We start from the raw sequence: 25032 nt of genomic DNA on the forward strand, positions 1-25032 counted from the left end.
ATGTTCATGTAACCAAAATATAAATTAGATATTGTTAATAATCAAGGTCCAAACAGAAAGAAGACCGAAGACGTACTTCAAATACAAATCTATAGGCATTATATATCTAGCTAGAAACAATGTTCCCGGCCAATAGCTCTAGGTTGAATCGTTAATATGGAACTTGATATGGCTTCTTAACAAAGACCTTCCTGTTGTGCTTGATCCCAAAAGGAGTGACCTTCTTATCGCACACATCAAAACCATGCCATGCATTCCTAGGCAAGTATACACGAAAATAGAAATAATCCGAGCTGAGATGAGAGCCCTCTAGCACCCTAACCTGTGCAAAACCCGGTCGCCAATCATCGGCTCCGGTGAGTTTCAGGTATAGGTAGCAAATGGGGGATTTTACGCATTGACCCTTAACTTCAAATTCGTCTACCACGCATGCTTGAAATGGCTTTCTGGGCACGTCGTCGAGGACATCAGGCTCCAATGGATCAACCCTCCTTACGTGCTTGGAGTTGACGTGCCGGACCAGTATGTCATTTGAATTTGTGTCACCAAATCTTAGGCTCACATGGTTTGAGGTTTCGGCTCCCTTTGTGCAAGTTGTCTCTATGGTGACTGCGTAGGTGCAGTTGTTCTGCAATTTTTAAAGCTAGTTAGGAAGAAATAATGAGATCAGATCATTATGTGAAAATAATGGAACTTTTTCTTTTTCTCGGTTGCCCATTAATACTCATAAAGTGAAATATAAAAGTAAGAGAAATACGATTCTTTGAGTCAATACCACTCAATGTTAATTGGATTTTATTTTTTATCAAGTAACTGATAATAGATCAAAGGGAAATTTTCTATTTTTCAGATTTCAATTTTCAATTTTTTTTTTTTTTTTTTTTTTTGTTTTACGTTTGCATACATCAGTAGGCATTATCGATCAATCTTATAATCATGTAGATTATTATGTTATCGAGCCCCATGCATCATCATGTGTGCTAGTCCTATTTTCTAAATTATTATCTTTCCATAAGGAGGTATAGTACCTACTATTATATTAGTAATAATCCAACAAATTGATATGATTTCATCTTAATTATTAAATTTATTATGTATTTAAATTTATTATAAAATAAATTTATAATATGACGAATCACGTCAAATTATATCAATTTATATAAGATTATTTTTGTTTGTGTCTAAGAGTATTTTTCGAAAAATTATAACCTTTTAAGGCTTTAAAAAGGCAGCTTTGACAGTACCACTTTAACATACTAGAATAATGCTAGAGCCCCTGTTGGGGGCTCCCGCTGGGGGCTCCTGTATTTTTTTATATATATATATTTTTATATATAGATTTTTTAATAATTTTAAATATTTAAAAAAAATAAAAAATTTATTAAATTATTGAAAAACACCTTTTTAATTACGAAGTAAAATATTAAAATATTTTTTAATATTTTTTATTTTACTATGTGATTAAGGAAGTATTTTTTAATATATATTTTTTTTTACTTTCTGGTTAAAAAAGTATTTTTTAATGATGTTTTAAATTTATTTTATTTTTTAAAATATTTAAAAGTATTAAAAACATCTATATAAAAAATAACTTGAAAAAACACATGAAAAAAATACTATATTAGAGCCAGTGGGAGCACCAGCGGTGGCTCTAGCATCATCCTTTATAAAAAAAATTTATAATATTATTAAACAATACTTTTTTAATCACGAAGTAAAATAAAAAATATTTTTTTATAATTTTTATTTTACTTCGTGATTAAGAAAGTATTTTTTAATAATTTTTTTAATTTTTTTATTAAGAAAGTATTTTTAATAATATTTTAAATTTATTTTATATTTTAAAAATATTAAAAAAATTTATATAAAAAATAACTTAAAAATATATATATATATAAATAATAAATACATGCTGCAGCCCCATCGGGAGCTGTAGCACTACCCAACATACTAATTTCCAACAAGACCTTGATCAAATCAGCCATGGGATTTAGGGAATTAATGCAATTTAAACCAGTGGGATGCATGGTAGATACGTAGATCAGCCACACGCGCCCGGCCACGTACGTGCATGTCTGAATCTTTGAAAGAACCCTAGCTTGAAAGCCATACACCGATACACGACTGCGACTGTTATTAATTTCATACAATCTTGAAGAGACATGAGTACGGAACCATGAATGCTCTAAGCTGATTGAATATAATTAATGGACCCTTCTAGAGTCACCGCTGGAGCTCCCGCTAGTGTACTTGAAGTGTTTTTTTTTTTTTTTTCATTTTTAACATACATTTTTTTAATATTTTTAAATATTTTAAAAAAATTAAAAAAAAATCCCATCACTATTAAAAAACATTTTTTAATAAAAAAATAAAAAAAAATAAAAAAAAAATCCCAACGGGAGCTCCAAGCGGGAGCTCCCATCGGGAAAACTAGTATTATCCATAATTAATTGGTAGGCAATAAATAGGGTCTCCCTACTCCCATCCACATTTGTATTTGTCATCAATTTGGTGGGGGCTATGCTATCTTAATATTATGGACAAAATAAATATGGTACGAAATGATAGATCAGAAATTATATTTATAGTTATGAAATATATAATTATTATATAATTATTTTTAAAAAAGGAATAAATATGAAATTTATACAAAAAAAAAATTAATTTTTTAATAATAAATTTTACTCTTTTTAAAAATAATTACGTAATATTCATGTATTTCACAACCGTATCTAATATTACTCTATCTATAAAAGACTAATTACGTGGTCAAGTCTTATATGTATATGTGTGTGTATATATATATATATATATATATATATATATATTGTGGAATATTTTAGTTTTTGAGTTTTTTGAAAGTGAGTGTGTCACTACAAGAAAACTTTTTATTTGCGATCAGTTAATTCTAACAAAATGATTATTTGTAACTAAAATTAGTTGTAAATAGTCTTTTGATTACAATAAATTGATTACAAAAATATATTTTTCTTGTAGTGCGTGATTGATTTAATCAACTGAAATTTAAAGCCTTAACTTTTTAGTTAAGGTATGTGTATATATACACACGTATAAATGCAGATTTAGATCTTCTGAAATTAATGTCTGAACTTAGTCTTAGAGTATATGAGAAAAATAAACACACATGCATCTAATGCTACCAAAACAATTTGTGAGACCCAATTTATTTATCTATTTCTCTCTCACTTTAGGACCTAAAATTCGGATAATAAACTAAGGAATCTAAATCTGAAAAACACAATTCATCACTCTTTTAACAATTATCTTTTCATCATCTATCCATATGATATCAAATGATTACTAGTAGAAAAACGAAAATGATAAAGAAATTTTGTCGATCATCTGAAACCCAAAAATAATGTTTAAAAGGATTATGAATATCTTATATATTTATAAAAAAAAAAAGAAGAAGAAAAAAAGAAGAAAGAAAGATGAAGAAGAAGAAGAAGAAAGGATACAAATAGCATGTAATATGTATTGGAGAACGGCTCGCGGGACAGCTGGCCTGTCAAGACATGGCCGGCCCTGAATCCCATTAATTAACGGCCATGAATTTATAAGTTGTTCTTGTTATAAACATGCTCAACGTCTCTAGCTGATCACACACATGCATGTATATATATGTGTGTGTATATATATATATATATATAGTTGAATTAATGTAAATACCTTGGTTTCCGGTGGCAGACTTTGACCTCCGGCAAGTAAAGAAAGCAATAATAACACGAAGCAGTATGAACAGAACGATCCCCTCCAATTCTTGATCATCTTCGTCGTTCTCGTACTTAGTCGCCCAAACACGTACATATATATGACCCCGGCCAGTACCTACCTGCATGCATATATATATATAGTAATTTCGAAATATTTAAGAAACTTGTCTAGTTCATTCTTTCCTTGATGCTCACAAAAAGTACGTAATGATCTTAATTAAGCTTTATAAAAGCTAGACCCTAATTTGTATATATAATATTGTAAGAGGTTCCTTAACTTTTACGTACTACTTATGATCCTCGTATATATATATGCATGGTTTATTAGGGTTACCTGATTTTCTCTTGATTTGGGCAAAGTATCTTTTTGTTAAACCTAGCTAATCCCTTTTTTCTTTTATGTTGATGGTTAAAGGTAGATTCTCTAATAACTTTTTGTCTTTGCTTGATTATAGGGTCACATATATATGAGATAGAAATAGTATACTACTTAATTTAGTAATTCGATCTTTTATAATATCTATGCCAAGCTAGCTAGCCAGCCTGTGCCTAAAGCTTTTCTTTTTCTTTTTCTTTTCGGCGGGCTGCCGGGGGGATGCATGGAGGCTGGCTAGCTAGCTAGGATAATAAGATGGAATTATATATCAAGCCATTGCATGGGCTGGAATTATTTTAATGATATTATTATATGCTATCGAGATTTCATGTAAGGTACTGGTCTTCCATGTGTCCAGAAACTAAATCACTATCGTAAACAAAGAATATAAAGTTAAAGGCTTTTCCTTTCTTTTTATTTTCATGCCAAGCCAATAGCTAGAAAAGGCAATAATATTTAGACATGCGCGAGATCAAGACCATAGAATTAGGGAGAAGGCTAATTTAGGATTATGAATAAATCAACTAATGTCATATCTAATCGTCAAATAACAGTTTAATATTGCTGCATCACCATGTCTCACTAGGGTTGTAATTGAGCCAAACTTTTTTTTAATGGAAATTGTCATCACTTATTCATCAGAGAAACTTACATCCATAACCAAATACATGCAGAAATATTTTCATATCAACCATTACCGCATAAACCAATTAATACATTTGGAGCTCCACCAGTACACTATTTCCTTTTGTGACTGGTCTAGTCTTCACTACTGCTGATACTCTCTACAGACAAATATCCAAGAGACAGCATTCTGCCTAAACAGAGACTCAACCTCTACAGACAAATGTTCAAGAGACGAACTTTTTTTTTTCTACTAAACAATAAGAAAAACAATAAGCAGTAAGATATATGCAAAAAATGACAGATTACAGTTTAAACCAACTTAGGTAGACTTTAGAATCTGTGACGGCATGTGAAGGCACCGCGCTTGTCTCTTTTCAGCCATAAAAGTCAGATTTGAAATTTCTGATGGTAGTGATTTCGGTGATCCAGCGCATGTGGCTAGAAAAACTATCGGAATGGGTGACACGTGAGGACAACGCGTAGTTGTGAGCAATGTGTGAGGACCACACGTGATGATTTTTGTAAAACCACCACTATCCTCAGAATGATTTGTGGCCTAAGAGTCTTCTTGTGCCGCACGTGTCTCTCGAGAGTTGACGGAAAATGTTGGAATATACAATCTCATATATAAGCCTTGGAATTAAAGGCTAGAGAAGCCAAGCAAAAGAGGTCCAAAGATGAGAAGAAATATGTTGCTGCTAAGATGGATTTTGTTAGACAGTTAAATTAGTTGGAGTTTGATAGTTAGTTAAGTTAGTTGACCAGCCAGGTGGCAGTCATTGTATAGTGAAGTTAGTTAGCTTAAACCGCCATTATGTGTGTATAAATAATGGCTTTGTATAGCTATTGTAATTCATTCCGTCATTAATGAGAAATCACATTGATTCTCTCTCAAAACTTCTTCCTTAGCTCTCTGCTCTCTAATTTCATATTAGAGAATTTTACATGGTATCAGATATATCAAGTACCACACATCTTCAAGCTGTTGAAAGGGTTCTCAAATATATCAAGGCAACACCAGGTCAAGGGATTTTTCTGTCAACAGCTTCTTCTTTACACCTGAAAGCTTACTCAGATAGTGACTGGGGAGGATGCCTTGACACTAGAAGGAGTGTCACTAGTTTCACAGTGTTCATTGGAGATTCTCCCATATCCTGAAAATCTAAAAAGCAACCAACTGTCAGTCGTTCTTCTGCTGAATCTGAATATAGAGCCCTAACGTCTACCACCTGCGAGCTTCAATGGCTGATCTACCTACTAGCTGACTTACACATCACTCATCCTCAAGCTACTTTACTCTATACTAACAGTAAACCTGCCTCTGACATTGCTTCAAATCTTGTTCATCATGAAAGGACAAAGCACATCCAACTAGACTGTCATCTTGTTTGAGAGAAACTATAGGAAGGCCTCATCAAAATCATCTACATCCCTTCCAAACATCAGTTGGCCAATATACTGACCAAACCCCTTGGTTCTCTCAATTTTCATCATCTTATCTGCAAGATGAGATTGATTAACATCTATTCCCCTGGGGAGAGAGGGGGTGCTGGTTGGAATATACAATCTCATATAAAAGCCTTGGAATTAGAGGCTTGAGAAGACAAGCAAAAGAGGTCCAAAAATGAAAGAAATTTGTTGCAGCCCGCCGAAAAGAAAAAGAAAAAGAAAAGCTTTAGGCACAGGCTAGCTAGCTAGCTTGGCATAGATATTATAAAAGATCTAATTACTAAATTAAGTAGTATACTATTTCTATCTCATATATATGTGACCCTATAATCAAGCAAAGACAAAAAGTTATTAGAGAATCTACCTTTAACCATCAACATAAAAGAAAAAAGGGATTAGCTAGGTTTAACAAAAAGATACTTTGCCCAAATCAAGAGAAAATCAGGTAACCCTAATATATAAACCATGCATATATATATATATATATATATATATATATTATATATATATATGTACGAGGATCATAAGTACTAGTACGTAAAAGTTCCTCTTACAATATTATATATACAAATTAGGGTCTAGCTTTTATAAAGCTTAATTAAGATCATTACGTACTTTCTGTGAGCATCAAGGAAAGAATGAACGAGACAATTAGTTTCTTAAATATTTCGAAATTACTATATATATATATATATATATATGCATGGAGGTAGGTACTGGCCGGGGTCATATATATGTACGTGTTTGGGCGACTAAGTACGAGAACGACGAAGATGATCAAGAATTGCAGGGGATCCGCGTTCTGTTCATACTGCTTCGTGTTATTATTGCTTTCTTTACTTGCCGGAGGTCAAAGTCTGCCACCGGAAACCAAGGTATTTACATTAAGAGTTGTACTACACAGAAGCCGTACACCCTGCACACCCACTTAAAAACATGTGATTTTACTTTTTTATCATCATATTTCATATTGAATTCAATATGAAATATGATGATAAAAAAATAAAATCACATATTTTTAAGTGAATGTGCAGGGTGTAAGGCTTATGTTTAAAAATTTTCTTACATTAATTCAACTATATATATATATATTATATACGCGCGCACATATATATACATGCATGTGTGTGATCAGCTAGAGACGTTCATGAGCATGTTTATAACAAGAACAACTTATAAATTCATGGCCGTTAATTAATGGGATTCAGGGCCGGCCATGTCTTGACAGGCCAGCTGTCCCGCGAGCCGTATATAATGTATGGTATGTATATTACTGATTATGTTTATAATAATTATATAAATTAACAAGTATCATATTAGTTACATGTATAATTTCTTATCTTCGTAAATTCTAAAGCATTGTAAGGTTAATTCTAGATCTTATTGCGTTTGTCGAGAATATGGAAGGGGGTAATTATTAAAGAGCCACACGTACGTACAGGTCCAATTGAAAGAAATGGTCACGTACGTTCCCTGATTATTGTAATTAAGGAGGTAGATGATGCTACGTACTACGTCGTACGTACGACAAGTTGGATTTTGTGAAGTTTTTGTAATTAATTAAGAAGCTTTAAAATGAAACCCTATATGACGTATGTATAGAGCTAGGAGCTTTATCCTGAAAATCTAATGAATTTTTGCGCAGTACTCTCCTTCATTAAAAAGCATTTGCAGTTATATATATATGTGTATATATATATATATATATATATATATGCTTGAGAAGAAATAGCGTGAATTGAGGTTCCCAGTTTTTGGTCCATGGATGATCATGATCTATGATTCTATCGATCTGTCCTCATCATCATGAATATCTTTAAACTGATCTTTAAGTCATTATACGTCTGCATCTTAAAACGACTATATATAGCTACGTACTAGCTGTATAAAAATACTCTTTTAATTTTGCTTTCTTACTAAGAATAACGGTTGAGAAAGTTACATCCATCCTAACATGAATGTCCCTCCACATTCCATGCATGCATATCAATGCAGCTTCAATATTGGTGAAAGAGATCATTTTAAAAATAAAAAAAAACATTACAAATAAATTAGCATCAAAACTAACAGACATTAATTTAAAGAGGTTTTAAAAACTTCTCTAAAGTACTAATTACTTGATCTATATTATATATTATTATTATTATCAATTAATGTACTTGATTTATTATTATTATTAGGGAAAAAATGATATATACAAATATTCGAAACTTCAATATTTACGTACGTTCGATATTCGAAAGAATCACTTTTGTTCGATCGGATTAAGAAGCATGGCATGCAGTAGTACTACAACATCGATCATATATAGAAAGGAAAAGTAATTTTGACTTGAACAGAGAAAGGAGGCCGGCCAGCCGCGCGTCAAAAGAACTTAATTGATTGTCTTTGACACCACTCTAAAGTTGTTCTAGCTAACAACTGCATGCAGGTCATTATTTAGTATTAAAATATATAGTCATCGAAGTTGCTAGTTTCTCTTCTGGTAATTTTCTCTTCTGCTTACCCTTTTTGCCCTAGCTACCTCTAAACTTCTGTCACCTACTCGACCAACCTTTTTTTATCTTCACCCCTATATAAACACCTAGAATATTTGCATTGAGGTACGCAGACTTTGTTAGCTGGCACCCAGAGAAGAGAAGACACTTGTGCATGCAGTTTCAGCTTGGACACACAGAAAATGGGTTTTTCTCTTCTCTGCTCACCAGCAATTTCAGGGGTGTTTCTCTTCTCATTGATTGCATGCTGTCTCCTTCCTGAGCTTGCACTTGCAGGAGCTGGCATTACCAGACACTACAAGTTTAATGTACGTATGTTCTGCACGTACAACTCAGCTCTGGCTGGCCTATATATGTGTGTGTATATATATATATATATATATATATATATATATATATAATTATAGAATAATGCTACTACGACACTTTCTCTTGTCCCCTTATTTTGACATTTAATTTTTTTAATTTTTATTTTATTTAAATAAGGAAGTGATTATTAGCGTATTTGTATATTTTTTTATTTTTTAAAAATTAAAAAATAAAAAAAATAAAAAAAGTGAAATTTGTACTGGTGGGCATGCCCAACTATCAAAGCTAAGCGGCACAATAGCACTACTCATAATTATATATATATATATATATGAAATTAACCAAATATATTTAGTTCCATATATGTCTAGAAATTTGCATTTTACTAAACTTTTTGTTTCTTATTTTGTTCATTATAATTTAACACGTGAATTATTTTATAGGTCAAATTACAAAATGTAACACGATTGTGCCACACGAAGAGCATAGTTACTATAAACGGGCAATTTCCTGGGCCTCGCATTGTAGCCAGGGAGGGTGACCACCTTCTTATAAAAGTGGCTAACCATGTCCAGAACAACATCTCCATTCATTGGTAATGAATCTGTACTAAATTTTTTAATGCATGCCATCATGATTTAAAGAAGTAGGTCGAAACAACATAATTATAAAATATACATATATATAGTTCCATGCTTAAATCAAACTCCATGATATGTAATTATGGCAAATTTTTTGAAATAGGCATGGGATTCGACAGCTTCAAACAGGGTGGGCTGATGGGCCAGCATATGTGACTCAATGTCCCATACAAACTGGCCAGAGCTATCTGTATAACTTCACCATCGTTGGTCAGAGAGGCACTCTTTTCTGGCATGCCCACATATCATGGCTAAGGTCAACTGTCTATGGTCCTCTAATCATTCTTCCCAAGCGTGGTGTCCCTTACCCATTTGCCAAACCCTACAAGGAAGTTCCCCTTATCTTCGGTAAGCTAGACTCTTCTCCAACAGAGATTCCACATGAGCAGGGTAGATCCCACATGAGCATAGAATGTCATGTCTATCTCTTTATATTAATTGAATCATCCAATTCAGTCCGGGGAGGCCGATCTCTTACCCCCTCCCCTCATTACCCACTAATGATTTTCATACAAAAGCAAACTTAATTTGGCACCAAAACATTTCAGGGGAGTGGTGGAATGCAGATCCCGAGGAAGTCATTAGCCAAGCCTTGCAAACAGGAGGTGGTCCAAATGTCTCTGATGCCTATACTATTAATGGACTTCCAGGGCCATTGTATAACTGCTCCATCAGAGGTATCAAATAGTCCTTCTGCTTGTTCACTTGTGTGGAAAACATGCCCCTCTACACTGCTGATATGACATGATTTGATTTGTAAGAAATGAATTTATCTTAGAAATCAAATCTTTTCATGTAAGCGGTGTGTCTAAACATCAACTTGTATATACGATTTTTCAGTTGTTAATGCTACTTGGAATATTTTTCAGAATTTTGACTTTCGAGGAATGATGTATATGTCAACTTTGCATGTATTTGACTCTGTTACGTATGATATGTAAATGCATGTATGGTTCTTGCAGACACATTCAAACTGAAGGTGAAGCCCGGGAAGACATACCTCCTCCGCTTAATCAACGCAGCACTCAATGACGAGCTCTTTTTCAGCATTGCAAACCACACCCTCACAGTCGTCGAAGCCGATGCTGTTTATGTTAAACCTTTTGAGACTGACACTATTCTCATAGCCCAGGGACAGACCACAAATGTTCTTCTGAAGACCAAACCCCACTTCCCAAATGCCACATTCTTCATGACTGCTAGGCCATATGTTACTGGTCTTGGCACTTTCGACAACACTACTGTCGCTGGCATCTTACAATATGACTTATTTCCATCTAAAACCCTCTCAACCATCTCCATTAAAAAGCTTCCACTCTACAAACCAGTTCTTCCGCCCCTCAATGACACTTCATTTGCTGCAAATTTCACAAGCAAACTCCGAAGCTTAGCAAGTTTTCAATTCCCTGCTAATGTCCCCCATAAAGTTGATAAGCGTTTTTTCTTCACAATAGGCCTTGGAACAAGCCCCTGTGATCAGCAAAACCAGACTTGCCAAGGTCCTAACGGAACAAGGTTTGCAGCTTCTGTTAACAACGTTTCTTTTTCACTCCCAACCACTGCCCTGCTCCAGGCTCACTTCTTTGGGCAGTCAAATGGAGTTTATAGCCCCGACTTTCCGAGCAGTCCAAGAATTCCTTTTAACTACACTGGCAACCCACCTAACAACACTATGGTGAGCAATGGGACAAAGATGGTGGTTCTGCCTTATAACACTAGCGTGGAGCTTATCATGCAGGATACAAGCATTCTTGGTGCTGAGAGCCACCCCCTCCACCTCCATGGCTTTAATTTCTTTGTGGTTGGGCAAGGTTTTGGGAACTTTGATCCAAATAAGGACCCTGCAAACTTCAATCTTGCCGATCCTGTTGAAAGAAACACTGTGGGTGTACCTTCGGGAGGTTGGGTGGCCATCCGGTTCCAAGCAGATAACCCAGGTGAGGAATTAAGACCAGGACATAATCTGACAAACTAACAAAGTTGATCACACGGATTCTATACATAATACAAAATTTGGACACACAAAACCAAAAAGTAAAGCTTATTATAAGGGGGAGAGTCAGAGATGATTATATGACTCTTATTTTCATAGAACTTTTTTTTCCTCACCGGAAAAACTAATTTTTGTCTCAAAATTTCACAAAAGAACGATTGATTATCATATGGAGAGAGAGGATTATATTACTGACTTGTTTGAATGGTGACAATGAAAATGTGACAACAGGTGTATGGTTCATGCATTGCCACCTGGAGATCCACACGAGCTGGGGTTTAAAGATGGGTTGGGTTGTCTTGGATGGAAAACTCCCAAACCAGAAGCTGCTTCCTCCTCCGGCAGATCTTCCCAAGTGTTGACCTTCGATTCATTTCTTGATTCACTGCAACTAGAAATTCTCCTAAATATCTTTTTTAACCCATTTTTTAATTTTTCTTCACCGGATTTGGCATTGGCAGATTGATCTTCAATAAATTGTATGAGGAGCTATGGATAGAAAAATAGTGAACGATCTTTTTAACTTGTAACGTTCGGATTTCAAATGTTAATGCGAAAAGCCTCAACTAGATTTTTTTTTTTTTTTTTTTTTTTGTCACATTATTGGAACGATTTTGCCATTGTTATGTTTTTAATGACAGACGTCTCGAATTCACTTGATTTATGTTCCCCTTTAAACTGTAATAATTCCCAATCATGCAACGAGCTTCAGGAGTTTATTCAGGACCTAGAAAGGGAAACCTCAGTACATGCAAGTACGAGGGAGGGAGGGAGAGAGAGTATTGTCAAGGACTCAAGTGGTACTAAGGTAGCATAAACCAACATAATAAACGGTTGCAAACTAATTAAGGCATAGGTCACCAGAAAAATCACACTTGATTTAGTATGCCCCTTGTGAAGTTCAAAGCCAGATGGTTATCAGTCAAGTCCAGAGTGATAGTGTCAATTCTTCGTGCCATACTCCAGCAATGCCACGCTCGAGAGCCAAAACAGTGACAATTCTTCACCCAGCCAATCAGCTCGTCTTTATGCTTTTAGTTTTAGCTTCCTGCTCTGTATCTTCCTCCAATTTCTCAAGATTTTCAGATCTCTTTCACTCACCATGCCATTCAGTTGTTTTATCCAATGCATATGCTTCAGGCATCTTCCTCCTGCACTCTTTGCTTGCAGAATCATGAAGAACCACAGCCTAAAGATAGCCCCGCGCAGAGCAAGATTGAAACTGAAAACAGAATGTGGAATAGAAATGGAAGCAGTAGGTAGCTACAAAGTAGTGGTAAACGCGAGGCTGTTGAAAGTCAAGAGTTTATAATAATCTGTTCTTGGTATTTTTCTTTTCTGATACACAATCAAAGTAAACAGTAACTATTGCCTCAAGCATTATTCTTTTGTTATAGTCAAAACGGATATAACACTAACAATTAACTAAATTTCATTGCAATCAATAGCTAATAAAAAAATATCATTCCCTCGATATTACATAAAAAAAGATTACCCTTATGAGGAATGGAGTGTATGGATGGCTTATAAAATACAAAATCTTCTCCAGATCGTCCAAAAACAATAACAACAGAACAGCTTAATTTCCTATGCTAAACTTTCTAAATCATTTTTTCTCTTCTTCTTCTTGATAAGGATAAGACAATTTCAAATTCAAAAGACACCTACTCCACGTTCAACTCTACTTCAAAGCATTCGGATGTTGACGCCTTCGCCCAAGATTATAGGAGATAATATTTGTTGTGTAAAATTCAAACTTGTAACAGACTCTATCTTGTAAACCTGTCACTCTATAAATACTATCTCTCGGAAGCCATTCAAGGCAGGGGAGTTTAACCCAGTAATTCTCTTTTCGTAATTTGGTATCAGAGCAATCGTGACTAACGTCAATGGCATCATCTTCCGATTCCTCTATAACGTCTCTCTCAAACACACCCATTACACCTCCTAGCATCCAAAGCTTGGTTACTATCGAGCTGAGTAGTGAAAACTACTTATTATGGAGAACTCAAATCACTCCATATCTGAGAGGCCAACGTCTTTTTCGCTATGTTGATGGGAGCCGCCATCAACCCACCCAATATATTTCAAACCCAGCAGCTGCTACGTCAACTACAGCCCCCCCTCTGCTTCTCAATCAAGAATTTACTAACTGGTTTGATCAAGATCAGATTGTATTGAGTATCCTCATGTCTTCTTTATCGGAAAGCATCCTTGCCAAAGTGGTTGGTGCTACTACATCTCGGGAGGTCTGGTATGCACTGGAAAAAATGTATTCCTCTCACTCTCGAGCTCGTCTATCAACCACTCGGCGTCAACTTTCTACCGTCACAAAGGGTGGCATGACTATCTCGGATTATTTCCAAACTGTGAAGTCCCTGGCTGATACTCTTGCAGCCATTGGACACCCACTTCCAGATGCTGAGATTGTCTCATATTTGCTAGGTGGCCTTGATTCCTCGTATGATCCCATTGTTACATCTATTCAAGCAAGGGATGCACCGATGGAACTTGAAGATATATTTGGTCATCTTCTCAATTTTGAATTACGACTTACAGCAACATACTCAAGTCCTTGAAGCTACTGTCGGGTCTGCCAATGTTGCAATCCGCACTGATCAATCTCGTGGTACTCATGGTAAGTCACCATATCCAAATCGTGCTCCATCTTACTCAGGATCACGTGGTCGTGGCAGGGGCCGGGGTGGTCGATATAGTGGAAATCGCCCAATGTGCCAGATCTGTGGCAAAGCTGGTCACCTCGCCATCAAATGTTTTCATCGTTTTGATCAGGCTTATACATGCCAAACAACATGGCGGCATTTTTTACAGCACAAAAATCTCCAACTGATACCAATTGGTATCCCGACACCGGCTCCACCATCCATCTTACCAATGATATTCAGAACTTGAATCTTCACGCCGATACCTATAATGGTTTGGATCAAATTCAAGTAGGGGACGGGGCAGGTTTGGCTATTACTCACATTGGTTCATCTGAGATTAAATCTTCAAATTCTACATTTAATCTTCACAATGTTTTACATCTTCCACAAATTAAGAAGAACCTTATTTCTGTGAGTCAATTTACCAAAGACAATAATGTATTTGTTGAGTTTCACTCATCTCATTTTTTTGTGAAGGACGAGGTTACGAAGAAGGTTCTTCTGCAAGGCAAGCCTAAAGATGAACTCTATCCTTTTCCCTCCTCCAACACGACTTCATCATCATCCCAATCCTTTTTATGTCAACGTGTTCCTTTGGAAATATGGCACCGTCGGCTGGGCCATCCCACTTATCAAACAGTAAAGCGTATTGTGTCTAAGTTCTCCCTTCCAGTTTCCTCAAATAAAATACCGAGTGTTTGTTCGGCATGTCAACAAGGAAAAAGCCATCGTCTACCATTCCCAGATTCTCAATCTATTTCCGCTCATCCCCTAGATTTAATTTTTTCTGATGTATGGGGTCCATCCCCTATTTTATCTACCAAAGGCAATAAATATTATGTTTCTTTTGTTGATCATTTCAGTAAATTTGTTTGGCTCTATCCTCTTGCAAATAAATCTGATGTTTTAACTATTTTTTCTTAATTTCAAAAAATGGTTGAACGTCAATTTAGTCGACAAATAAAATGTGTCCAAACAGACTGGGGTGGTGAATTTCAAACACTTCATCGGTATTTTCACAAAGTGGGAATTTAACATCGTGTCTCTTGCCCTCACACCTCTCAGCAAAATGGCTCGGTTGAGAGGAAACATCGTCATGTTGTTGAAACTGGTTTATCCTTATTATCTCAAAGTTCAACCCCTCACTATTTTTGGGATGATGCTTTCCTCATGGCAACTTATCTTATTAATCGTCTTCCAACTACTCTTCTCGGTATTTCTCCTTTTGAAAAATTATTTCATCAAGCACCTGGTTTTTCTCTAATTAAGATTTTCGGTTGTGCTTGTTATCCCTATCTTCGACCTTTTAACAAACACAAGTTTGATTTTAGATCAAAAAAATGTGTCTTTATTGGCATCAGTAATCTCCACAAGGGTTATAAATGTCTTGATCCTGACTCTGGCAAAGTGTTTGTGTCTCGGCATGTTATTTTTGACGAGACTTTGTTTCCGTTTTCGTCGTTTACAGCGTCTTCCATTTCTGCCGAAAATCCTCACCCAGCATCGTCCGCAATCTTGCCTTTTCTCACCTCTCCAAACGACCAAACTTGTCCTACCGTTTTTGCCCCTCCTTCATTTCAGAGTATGACGTCGCATGGGGACCCTCCCGAAACGACAGCCACTCATTTATCTTCCTCCCCTATTGCGTCAGCATCAAATGAGTCTTCTCCTCTGCATTCGTCTTCCTCACCGACACACATTCCTCTGTTTTCGTCTTCTTCACCGACATGTCCCCTGTCTCCTACAGCGTCGTCTACACCATCTGCAGCTGCCTTGCCGACTGAACCACCTCCGCCTCGTTCTCACCCGATGGTGACCCGCTCACAAAACAATATTGTGAAGCCCAAGCAATATCTCGATGGCACTACCCGGTACCCCCTGCGCACTGCACTTTTTGCCATTTCCACCATTCCCACTGACCCTACAAGCTACTCTGAAGCTCAGAAATTCTCAGAATGGCGTGAGGCCATGGATGCCGAATTCTCTGCACTTATGAAGCAAGGTACGTGGTCCTTGGTCCCCTATGAAACTGGCATGAACTTGGTTGGCAACAAATGGGTTTACAAAACAAAAATCAACTCCGATGGCACTCCTGAACGAAGAAAGGCTCGTCTAGTTGCGAAGGGCTATCATCAACAGCAAGGGCTTGACTATGAAGATACTTTCAGTCCAGTCATCAAGCCTACAACCATTCGGCTTGTTCTCAGTCACGCCGTGTCTCACAAATGGCCTGTTCATCAGATTGACATAAGCAACGCCTTTCTCCATGGGTTTCTTTCTGAAGTTGTCTACATGCAACAACCAGTGGGTTATGTGCATCCTGAATTTCCGACGCACGTTTGTAAGCTGAACAAGGCGTTATATGGATTAAAACAGGCCCCGAGAGCCTGGTTCCCACGTCTTAGTGACAAACTGTTGGACCTTGGATTTATTAATTCTCAGTCCGACAATTCTCTATTTATCTATGTTTCGGACTCACTCACCATGTATGTACTCGTATATGTGGATGATATTTTAATCACAGGTTCAAACGCAGCAGCCATCACTCATCTTCTTGCTCAACTCAACTGTGATTTTGCCGTAAAAGACTTGGGGTCATTAAATTATTTCTTAGGCGTGGAGGTCATCTCGATTTCAGGGGGTCTACTTCTTTCTCAGCGACAATACATCCTTAATGTCCTGAAACGCACCAACATGTTAGAGGCTAAACCAGTGTCCTCTCCCATGTCCTCCTCCTAGCAGTTATCTCTGTTTGATGGTAACCCGTGTCCTGATGAGACTTTATTCCGCAGTGTGGTAGGAGCACTTCAGTATTTATCTCTCACTCGTCCAGATATATCCTTTGCAGTGAATAAAGTGTGTCAATTCATGCACAAGCCGACGGACATTCACTGGACTGCTGTTAAACGGATACTGAGGTACCTTAAATTCTCCATTGATTTCGGTTTATTCATCCAACCGAGCCCCTCCCCACAACTCTCAGTCTATTCCGATGCTGATTGGGCTGGCTCACCTGATGATCGTAAATCTACTTCGGGCTACTGTATCTACTATGGCCACAATCTTATTTCATGGAGTTCCAAAAAGCAGCCCACTGTAGCTCGCTCAAGCACTGAGGCCGAATATCGTGATGTTGCTCACGCTACTGCTAAGACCTTATGGTTGTTATCTTTGCTTCGTGAACTTCATATTTTTATTCCATCTCGTCCGGTCTTATGGTGTGACAACATAGGAGCAACTTATTTGGCGGCTAATCCAGTATTTCACGCTCGCACAAAACGTGTGGAAATAGATTATCATTTTGACCGAGAAAAAGTTCATAATAAATCATTGGATGTCCGGTTCTTGTCCAGCAAAGATCAAATTGCCGATGTCCTCACTAAACCTCTGGTTTCTGTTCGTTTTTCTCATCTGCGAGACAAGCTCAACGTACGGTCTCCTCCGTTGAACTCTACTTCAAAATTCAAAAGACACCTACTCCACGTTCAACTCTACTTCAAAGCATTCGGATGTTGACGCCTTCACCCAAGATTATAGGAGATAATATTTGTTGTGTAAAATTCAAACTTGTAACAGACTCTATCTTGTAAAGCTGTCACTCTATAAATACTATCTCTCGGAAGCCATTCAAGGCAGGGGAGTTTAACCCAGTAATTCTCTTTTCGTAATTCTTCTTACCCCACCGCTTCTTCCAACCATCTTCTCCCTTCTCCTCAACCTCCACAGTCTTCCTCTTCTTGCTCCCCTCCTTTTACCTCGTCAATATTTTACCCGCAGCATATGTGACAGTTTCAGTCCCATTCTAAACCTACCCATTTAGCTTCTTTAATCTCTTCAATAATGTTCTTCCTCCTCACCTTCCCATTCTCCTCGGCTTCCCTATTCCTAACTAGGGATGTAACCGGTCCGATTTGGTCCGATTTTGGACAAATTTTGAGACCGAGCTATAATGTAATTAATATATATTTTATATTTAAAACATATGATAAAATAAATGTTCATGTTTAAAATTAGAATTTTATGTTATAAATTATAATAAAACATTATTTCATATATAATTATCATTTATAAAAAATATTATATATAATATTAAAAATATATAAATATGCGAACCGATCCAGTCCGAGAAAACATAAAATCGAGACCAGACCGGTTATGACCAGTTTCTAAAATGGAGGAACCGGTCCAAAACCAGACCGAAGCAACTAGTCTGATCCAGTTCGGACCAGTTTTCCGGCTCTCCGATTTATTTTTACAGCCTTATTCCCAACTCCAGTGCCATTATTTTCAACTTTTTCAATATAATACCACCCATCCCCTCTTTTTTTGTGCTTCTTTCTCTCGCTCTCCATTCCCACATTGCCATCATTTTCTTGATCCATTTCTCGAAAAGGCTCAACACTCTAGGCCGGATTCTCTTCCACCTCAATTTTCACTTTACCCCCATGATCTCCATCATCCCCAGATTCACTACCATTATCCCCAAAATTACAAAACTCGCCTCTCTATTTTTTCTTCCCATGATTCTGTCTATTACTCTCCATTACCACAATCCCGTGACTCGTTTCTTGACCTGAAACAACACTCCGAGTCGGTTTATCACCTTTTTCCATCGGCTTTCACCAGTATATCTATCTAGTAAGTGACTTTTTAGTTTTTGGCTCAATGCTTGACCCACCTCGACACTCCAAGTCGGGTTCTCTTGTACTACCTCCACCTCCCTAAAAATCTCTTAATTGGGCCTTTTGTGCTTCTACTCGAACCGTCGAATCCCAAGCTCTTTCTCCTAAAATCTCAACTCTTTGAAGGAGGCCAGTGCTCGTCGGAGGTACGCGCAGATAGCTGGCGACGCACCGTTTTCGATTGAGGAAAAGGTGGAGAGAATCAACTTCTTGAGCAAAATTGGCTTCAAATAGAGTACCATACCCGAGACCTTCTTCATTCTCCAAGTGTTGTTCCCAAGGGTTTGGAAATGGGAGACGCAAGGGCTGTAGGACAGTAGAAGCTTCAAGTGGAAGTGGGAGGTCAAACACGAGTTTAACTGAAGTGTATAAGTTTAGAGGGGTTGGATTTTCCATTCTAACGGGCCATTGGGTCCTTACGTAGTTTGGGTTTTTTAGTTTTGTTGTCTTTAGTTGGCCCAGACCAAGTAAGGCCTATAGTTGCATTTTATGTTCTGTTTAGGGTTGTTTATTTAGCCTTTGAGTTACAGCCCATGGCCTTAATGTGTACAAAGGGTTCTCTATAGGGTTTTATACCCATCGTAAGTCTTGTGTAAGGCATTCAGGAACCTAATAGAATTTTATCATTCTCTTTCTTTATTCTTCTTTGTCTTCCCTTACCTCATTCTCAAGGAGAGCTCCCCCTCGAAGAGAGCAGGTTACCTTGGCATTTCGTCAAACACCTGGAGTGTGTGACAAGTTGGTATCAGAGAGATACCGGTCTCTGTGATTTTGCTGCAAACATTTACATGGCTAAAGGAACAAGGCTCACTCAATTACAAGATGGGCTTAACGCCCTAAAGAAAGCTATTGATTCTCAATACTAGGTGCTAGAAACGGAAATGCAAGGCTTAAGAAGAAATTCAAATTCACAATATAACAATATTGCAACAAAGATTATAACAATCAGAAGGCAGAATGAGTCCATCGTCCAACAACTAGCTGCTTTAAACACTAAGATGCACAAAAGGAACCAACAATCTAGCCCAGAAGGAACTTCTTCAGGTGTGCATCCAAGAGAAGACGACATCTGTTTAAGACTGGCGGCGGGGGGAGAGGTGCAGACCCGCACCATTCGCTTGGAGTTTCCAGTCTTCCATGGTGATGACCCCACAGGCTAGATCTACAAGGTACATCAATTTTTCTCATTTCACAATACTCTGCCACAACACAAGATAAAATTAGCTTCATTTCATATGAAGGGTAAGGCCCTAGTGTGGTTTCAAAACCTAGAAGAATCGAGATAGTTAAGTAATTGGAAAAGTTTTATTAAAGCCCTAATGGTCAGATTTGGCCCAAGTGCTTACGATGACCCAATGGAAGCACTTACTAAACTAAGGCAAGTATGAATTATGGAGGACTATAAGGCCAGATTTGAGACCCTATCCAATAGACTAAGGGGGTTGTCTGAGCTCTATAAACTGAGTTATTTCCTATGTGGCCTTAGAGATGACATTTGATTACCTCTTCGTATGTTTAATTCCCCCAGATTTAACCACTGTATACAGCTTGGCAAAGATACAAGAATAAAATGTCGATTTGGCCAAGAGAAGCAGCAGATCTGGAGTGGCATACTCACCTGACCCAAGAATCTTGAAAAAACCCAACCAGGTGTTAAGTGGCACAAGTAAAATGGTACCTAAACCCAATTTACAGATCCAAAAGATTAATCAAAGCCAGATGAAAAAAAAGGCGAAAAAAGGGGTTGTATTATTACTGTGAAGTGGAGCCCGGGGCATAGGTGCCAAAACCCTAAGCTACACCTCTTAGAAGATGTGATAATGTAAAAAGGAAAAGGAAGGGGACCAAAAGGAGAATCCTAATGATGATGAAGGGACTGTGAAGACCAGTGAGGTGGGGGACTGTAGTGGAGAACCAGAGATATCGCTTCATGCACTGATAGGGTCCCTTAACTTCAAGACAATGAGGGTGATAGGAAGGATTGGCTCCCATTGGGTCACTATTCTGGTGGACACTAGGTCCACCCACAATTGTTTGGACCCAGCTGTGGTTAAAAAATGAGGACTTTCCTTGAATGATGCTGAAAAGGTGAGGGTCAAAGTGGCAAATGGGGAAATTATTCTTAACAAAGGCAGGAGCAAGGGGTAATTTTCAACACTAATTTGCACATACTAGTATTGGCTGGATGTGACATGGTGCTTAGAATCCATTGGCTTAGAGATTTGGGGTCTGTACTATGGAACTTCAAAAAGCTAACTATAGAATTTTCCTACCATGGCCAAACTGTGGTACTACGAGGGCTAACAGCAACTACATTGATTGAAGAATGGTCTGTTAATAAGTTCAATAAGCTGGAAAGAAAATGGGTGATCTTACAGGTGATGGAAATGGCTTAGAAATAGAAACCAACACCCAAAGTGAACCGTCCACAGAAATCCAAAAGCTGATGAGACAATTTTTTGATGTATTCAGTGAACCAAAATACCCCACCTAGATCCCATGACCATGCCATTAACTTGGTCTCAAACACACAACTCATATCCATAAGGCCCTATAGGTACCCCTACTATCAGAAAGACAATATAGAGTTATAGTCTAGGAGTTACAGTTAAATGAGGCTGTCACAAGCCCTCCCATTTTAGCATTATCAAATTTTTCTAAACCTTTTTGTTTTTGAGTGTGATGCTTCAGGTACAGTAATGGAGGGTCGTGCTAATGAAGCAAGGGAGGCCCATAGCTTTCTACAACCAGGGCCTTGAAGGGAAGGGCATTGACTATGTCCACCTACGAGAAGGAGTTGTTTGCCCTAGTGTCCATTGTCCTTAAATGGAGGCCCTACCTTTTGGGACATAAATTTGTAGTCAAAACAGACAAACAGAGTTTTAAACACCTAGTGGACCAGAAAATGGGCACCTCCTTACAGCAGAAATGGGTGTCCAATCTCATGGGGTATGACTTTGTCATGGAATACAAGAAAGGGGCCGAAAACAGGGCTGCAGATGCTCTCACTAGAAAGGGGGAGGGAGATGAAGGCACTCTTATGTTGATAACTTTTCCAACAATGGATTGGGTTGAAGAGCTGAGGGCAGCCTATGCTTCATACAGGCATTAATATCCCAATTACAGGAAGGCAGATTGAATAGTAACTATGAGCTATGGGCAAGGCTGTTATTGTACAAAAATAGGGTGATTATTCCCCAACAAGGGGAGTTCAAATAGAAGATGTTGCAACTAATCCACAGAAGCACCTGGGGGGTCACTCAGGTTATGACAAGACAATACAGTGGGCTAGATGGGACTTCTACTAGTCTGTACAGAAAAGAAATGTAAAAAAATTATCGAGAGTGTGACACCTACTAAAGAGTAAAAACTCATAACATTCTCCCTAGTGGCTTACTTCAACCCCTCTCTACACCATCTCAATCATGGACTCACATCACCATGTATTTTGTGGAAGGCTTGCCTAGATGAAATGCAACCATTGGGCTTTTCGTGATATAAAAAAATCTCCTTTCTGTTTATAATTCCATGGGATTCAAGTCCATTTGGGTGGTAGTTGATAGGTTCACGAAGTATAGCCACTTCTGCCCCCTCAAACACCCCTACACAGCCAAGGATGTGGCTAAATTATTCCTCAAAAATGTTCTTAAACTACACGGGTTGCCTCAGTCCATGATCTCAAACAGGGACAACATCTTACAAGCCAAGTTCTGGCATGAGCTTTTCAATCTCCAGGGGGTTCAAATGTCCCATAGCATGGCTTACCATCCCCAAACTGATGGTCAAACTGAAGTTGTGAACAAAAATCTTGAAAAACTATCTACGCTGCTTCTCAAGAGACAGACCCACTGACTAGTCCCTATGGATACGCTTGGTCGAATGGTGGTATAACTCCACACCACACATGTCGACCAAAACACCCCCCTTCTAGGCTTTCTATGGCTATTCACCCCCTAAACTTCTAGACTATGTACCTGGCACAACTAAGCTAGACATAGTGGAAAACACTCTCAGATCTCAGGATCAGATCTCCAAGTTACTATTACAAAATCCCATCAAGGCACAAGAACACATGAAAAGTTACTCATATCTCAAAAGACAAAAACAAAATTTTAGTGAAAGAGACTAGGTATACCTGCGGTTCCAACTGTACCGGCAGAGCATGATGGCGCAACGGCCTAACCTGAAGCCGGTCTCGCGGTTCTATGGGCCCTTCAAGGTGTTGCAAAGGATAAGGAAGGTGGCTTATAGGTTGGATCTACCCGAAACCTCCAAGATCCACCCTATGTTCCACGTCTCCCAGTTGAAGAGAAAACTGGGCCATTCCATTTCACCACGGAAGTGCTGACCTTACCCCCAATGGATGAGCATGGCATCATCAAGCTCGAACTCGAGGAGATTCTCGCATGGAGGATGAGCAAGGCTAGTAATCGAGCTCGGGTCGAGCTATTGATCTGCTGGCAGGGACAACAACTAGAGGATGCGGCCTAGGAAGTTTACCAAAGGCTGAAGGAGGATTTCCCCCATCTTGCGGGCAAGGTGTTTTAAGTGTCACAACCTCTAGTCTAGGGTTTGGAAATGGGAGGCGCAAGGGCTGCAAGACGGTAGAAGCTTCAAGTAGAAGTGGGGGAGTTATCGCACAAAGTCAAACACTTGAGTGTAATTTAAGTGTATAAGTTTAGAGGGGCTAGGTTTTCCATTGTAGCAGGCCAATGGGTCCTTACGTAGTTTGGGTTCATTTAGTTTTGTTGTCTTTAGTTGGGCCAGATCGAGTAAGGCATGTAGTTACATTTTATGTTCTGTTTAGGGTTGCTTATTTAGCCTTTGAGTTTCAACCTATGGCCTTAATGAGTACGAAGGGTTCTGTAGGGTTTTATACCCATCACAAGTCTTATGTAAGGTGTTGACGTCGTGTTTCGCGGGCCTAGGCAACTCCACACAGGCAGTGCCATGATGTGAATTATTTGGAGCGCCCGGCTATGTTCAGGTGCAGCTGTACGGTGGCAATTCGTATGTCCGTGGTGATGAATGAAAAATAAGTGCAGGAAAAGTAAAGAGAGATGGACACCAAGATTTACGTGGTTCGGCAATATGCCCATGTCCACGGGAGTTTAGGGAGGGAAGTCTCTACTATAATATATCTGTTTACAATCACTCATGGATCCTCATATCTCACTATACAGAAAAGGTTTGAGCTCTTCCTCGAGAGGCTACTGAACTCAATATATCTTCATCGATTTCCTATATTGTTCCATGTTCATCCATCCATGTCCAATCCCTCTTTTATGTTGTCTGGGGCTCTCTTTTTATACGTTTGTTTGACCCTTTATTGTGGATGTCAGCCTGCCATGAGGTGGCAGATCTCCCTTGCGTGAGTCTCTTTGTTTTCTTCTCCTGACCCTCTGCCATTTTACAACCCTCATATCCCTCATGTCTCCCTCATGTTCCCTTTCTTGTCCCCTTTTGTCCCTTAGTGATGTCTTGATGAACTGGCCCCAATTTATGCGCTATGGGCATTTTTCCCTTTCACATAAGGCATTTTGGAACCTAGTAGAATTTTATCATTCTCTTTCCTTATTCTTATATGTCTTTCATTACCCCCATTCTCAAGGAGGAGCTCCCCCGCGAAGAAAACAAGTTAGCTTCGCATTTAGTCAAACACCTGGGGTTTGTGACAGTTTGAGAAAATACATGAAAGGCGAGTGAGGCTTTTATAGGGTTCAAGAATTTATGTGAAAGCTAGGTATTTTACAATGAATTCTTTTTTTTTTATTATTATTAAATCGATCGGCACCATGACCATATGCCATTTAAAAATTATTTTACAACATATTGGACAATAAAAAAATAAATCAATGTGATAATATTACTCACTTAAAACTACAAAATTTTATTTAAGTTTAAAAATTTTATATAACTATCTTCAATGCTTCATTTTAATATGAGATTTTGTGAAAAAAGAATTATAAAATAGTTTGTTTATGTATCACTCAGTTTAAAAAATTATAAAATTTGTTATAGTAATTTGTACCTTTGACAAAGATTTTATCAAACTTC

The 25032-nt window shown here is 37.9% G+C and overlaps 3 protein-coding genes across 3 annotated transcripts; 1 reads left to right on the top strand and 2 right to left on the bottom strand.

The window, feature by feature from the left end:
* Nucleotides 1-18: 18 nt before the first annotated feature.
* LOC108989637 (embryo-specific protein ATS3A-like) lies at nt 19-3833 on the bottom strand. Its single transcript, XM_018963311.2, has 2 exons — nt 3691-3833; nt 19-628 (listed from the first exon to the last, which is right to left on the bottom strand). Exons 1-2 carry the CDS (start codon nt 3826-3828, stop codon nt 152-154), a joined length of 615 nt encoding a protein of 204 aa, XP_018818856.1. The 5' UTR covers nt 3829-3833; the 3' UTR covers nt 19-151.
* A 4980-nt stretch (nt 3834-8813) lies between these two features.
* Nucleotides 8814-12181, top strand: LOC108989607 (laccase-17-like). Its single transcript, XM_018963281.2, has 6 exons — nt 8814-8992; nt 9437-9588; nt 9738-9982; nt 10183-10311; nt 10597-11571; nt 11859-12181. The coding sequence occupies exons 1-6, from the start codon at nt 8867-8869 to the stop codon at nt 11987-11989; spliced, it is 1758 nt and encodes a 585-aa protein (XP_018818826.1). The 5' UTR covers nt 8814-8866; the 3' UTR covers nt 11990-12181.
* An 8-nt stretch (nt 12182-12189) lies between these two features.
* Nucleotides 12190-19235, bottom strand: LOC108989621. Its single transcript, XM_018963292.1, is given in 3 exon segments — nt 12190-12221; nt 13211-13253; nt 19089-19235. Coding segments are annotated over 3 exon segments (222 nt in total).
* Nucleotides 19236-25032: the final 5797 nt, after the last annotated feature.

Source organism: Juglans regia, chromosome 14, assembly GCF_001411555.2.
Source record: "Juglans regia cultivar Chandler chromosome 14, Walnut 2.0, whole genome shotgun sequence".
In the NCBI taxonomy this organism is placed as follows: domain Eukaryota; kingdom Viridiplantae; phylum Streptophyta; class Magnoliopsida; order Fagales; family Juglandaceae; genus Juglans; species Juglans regia.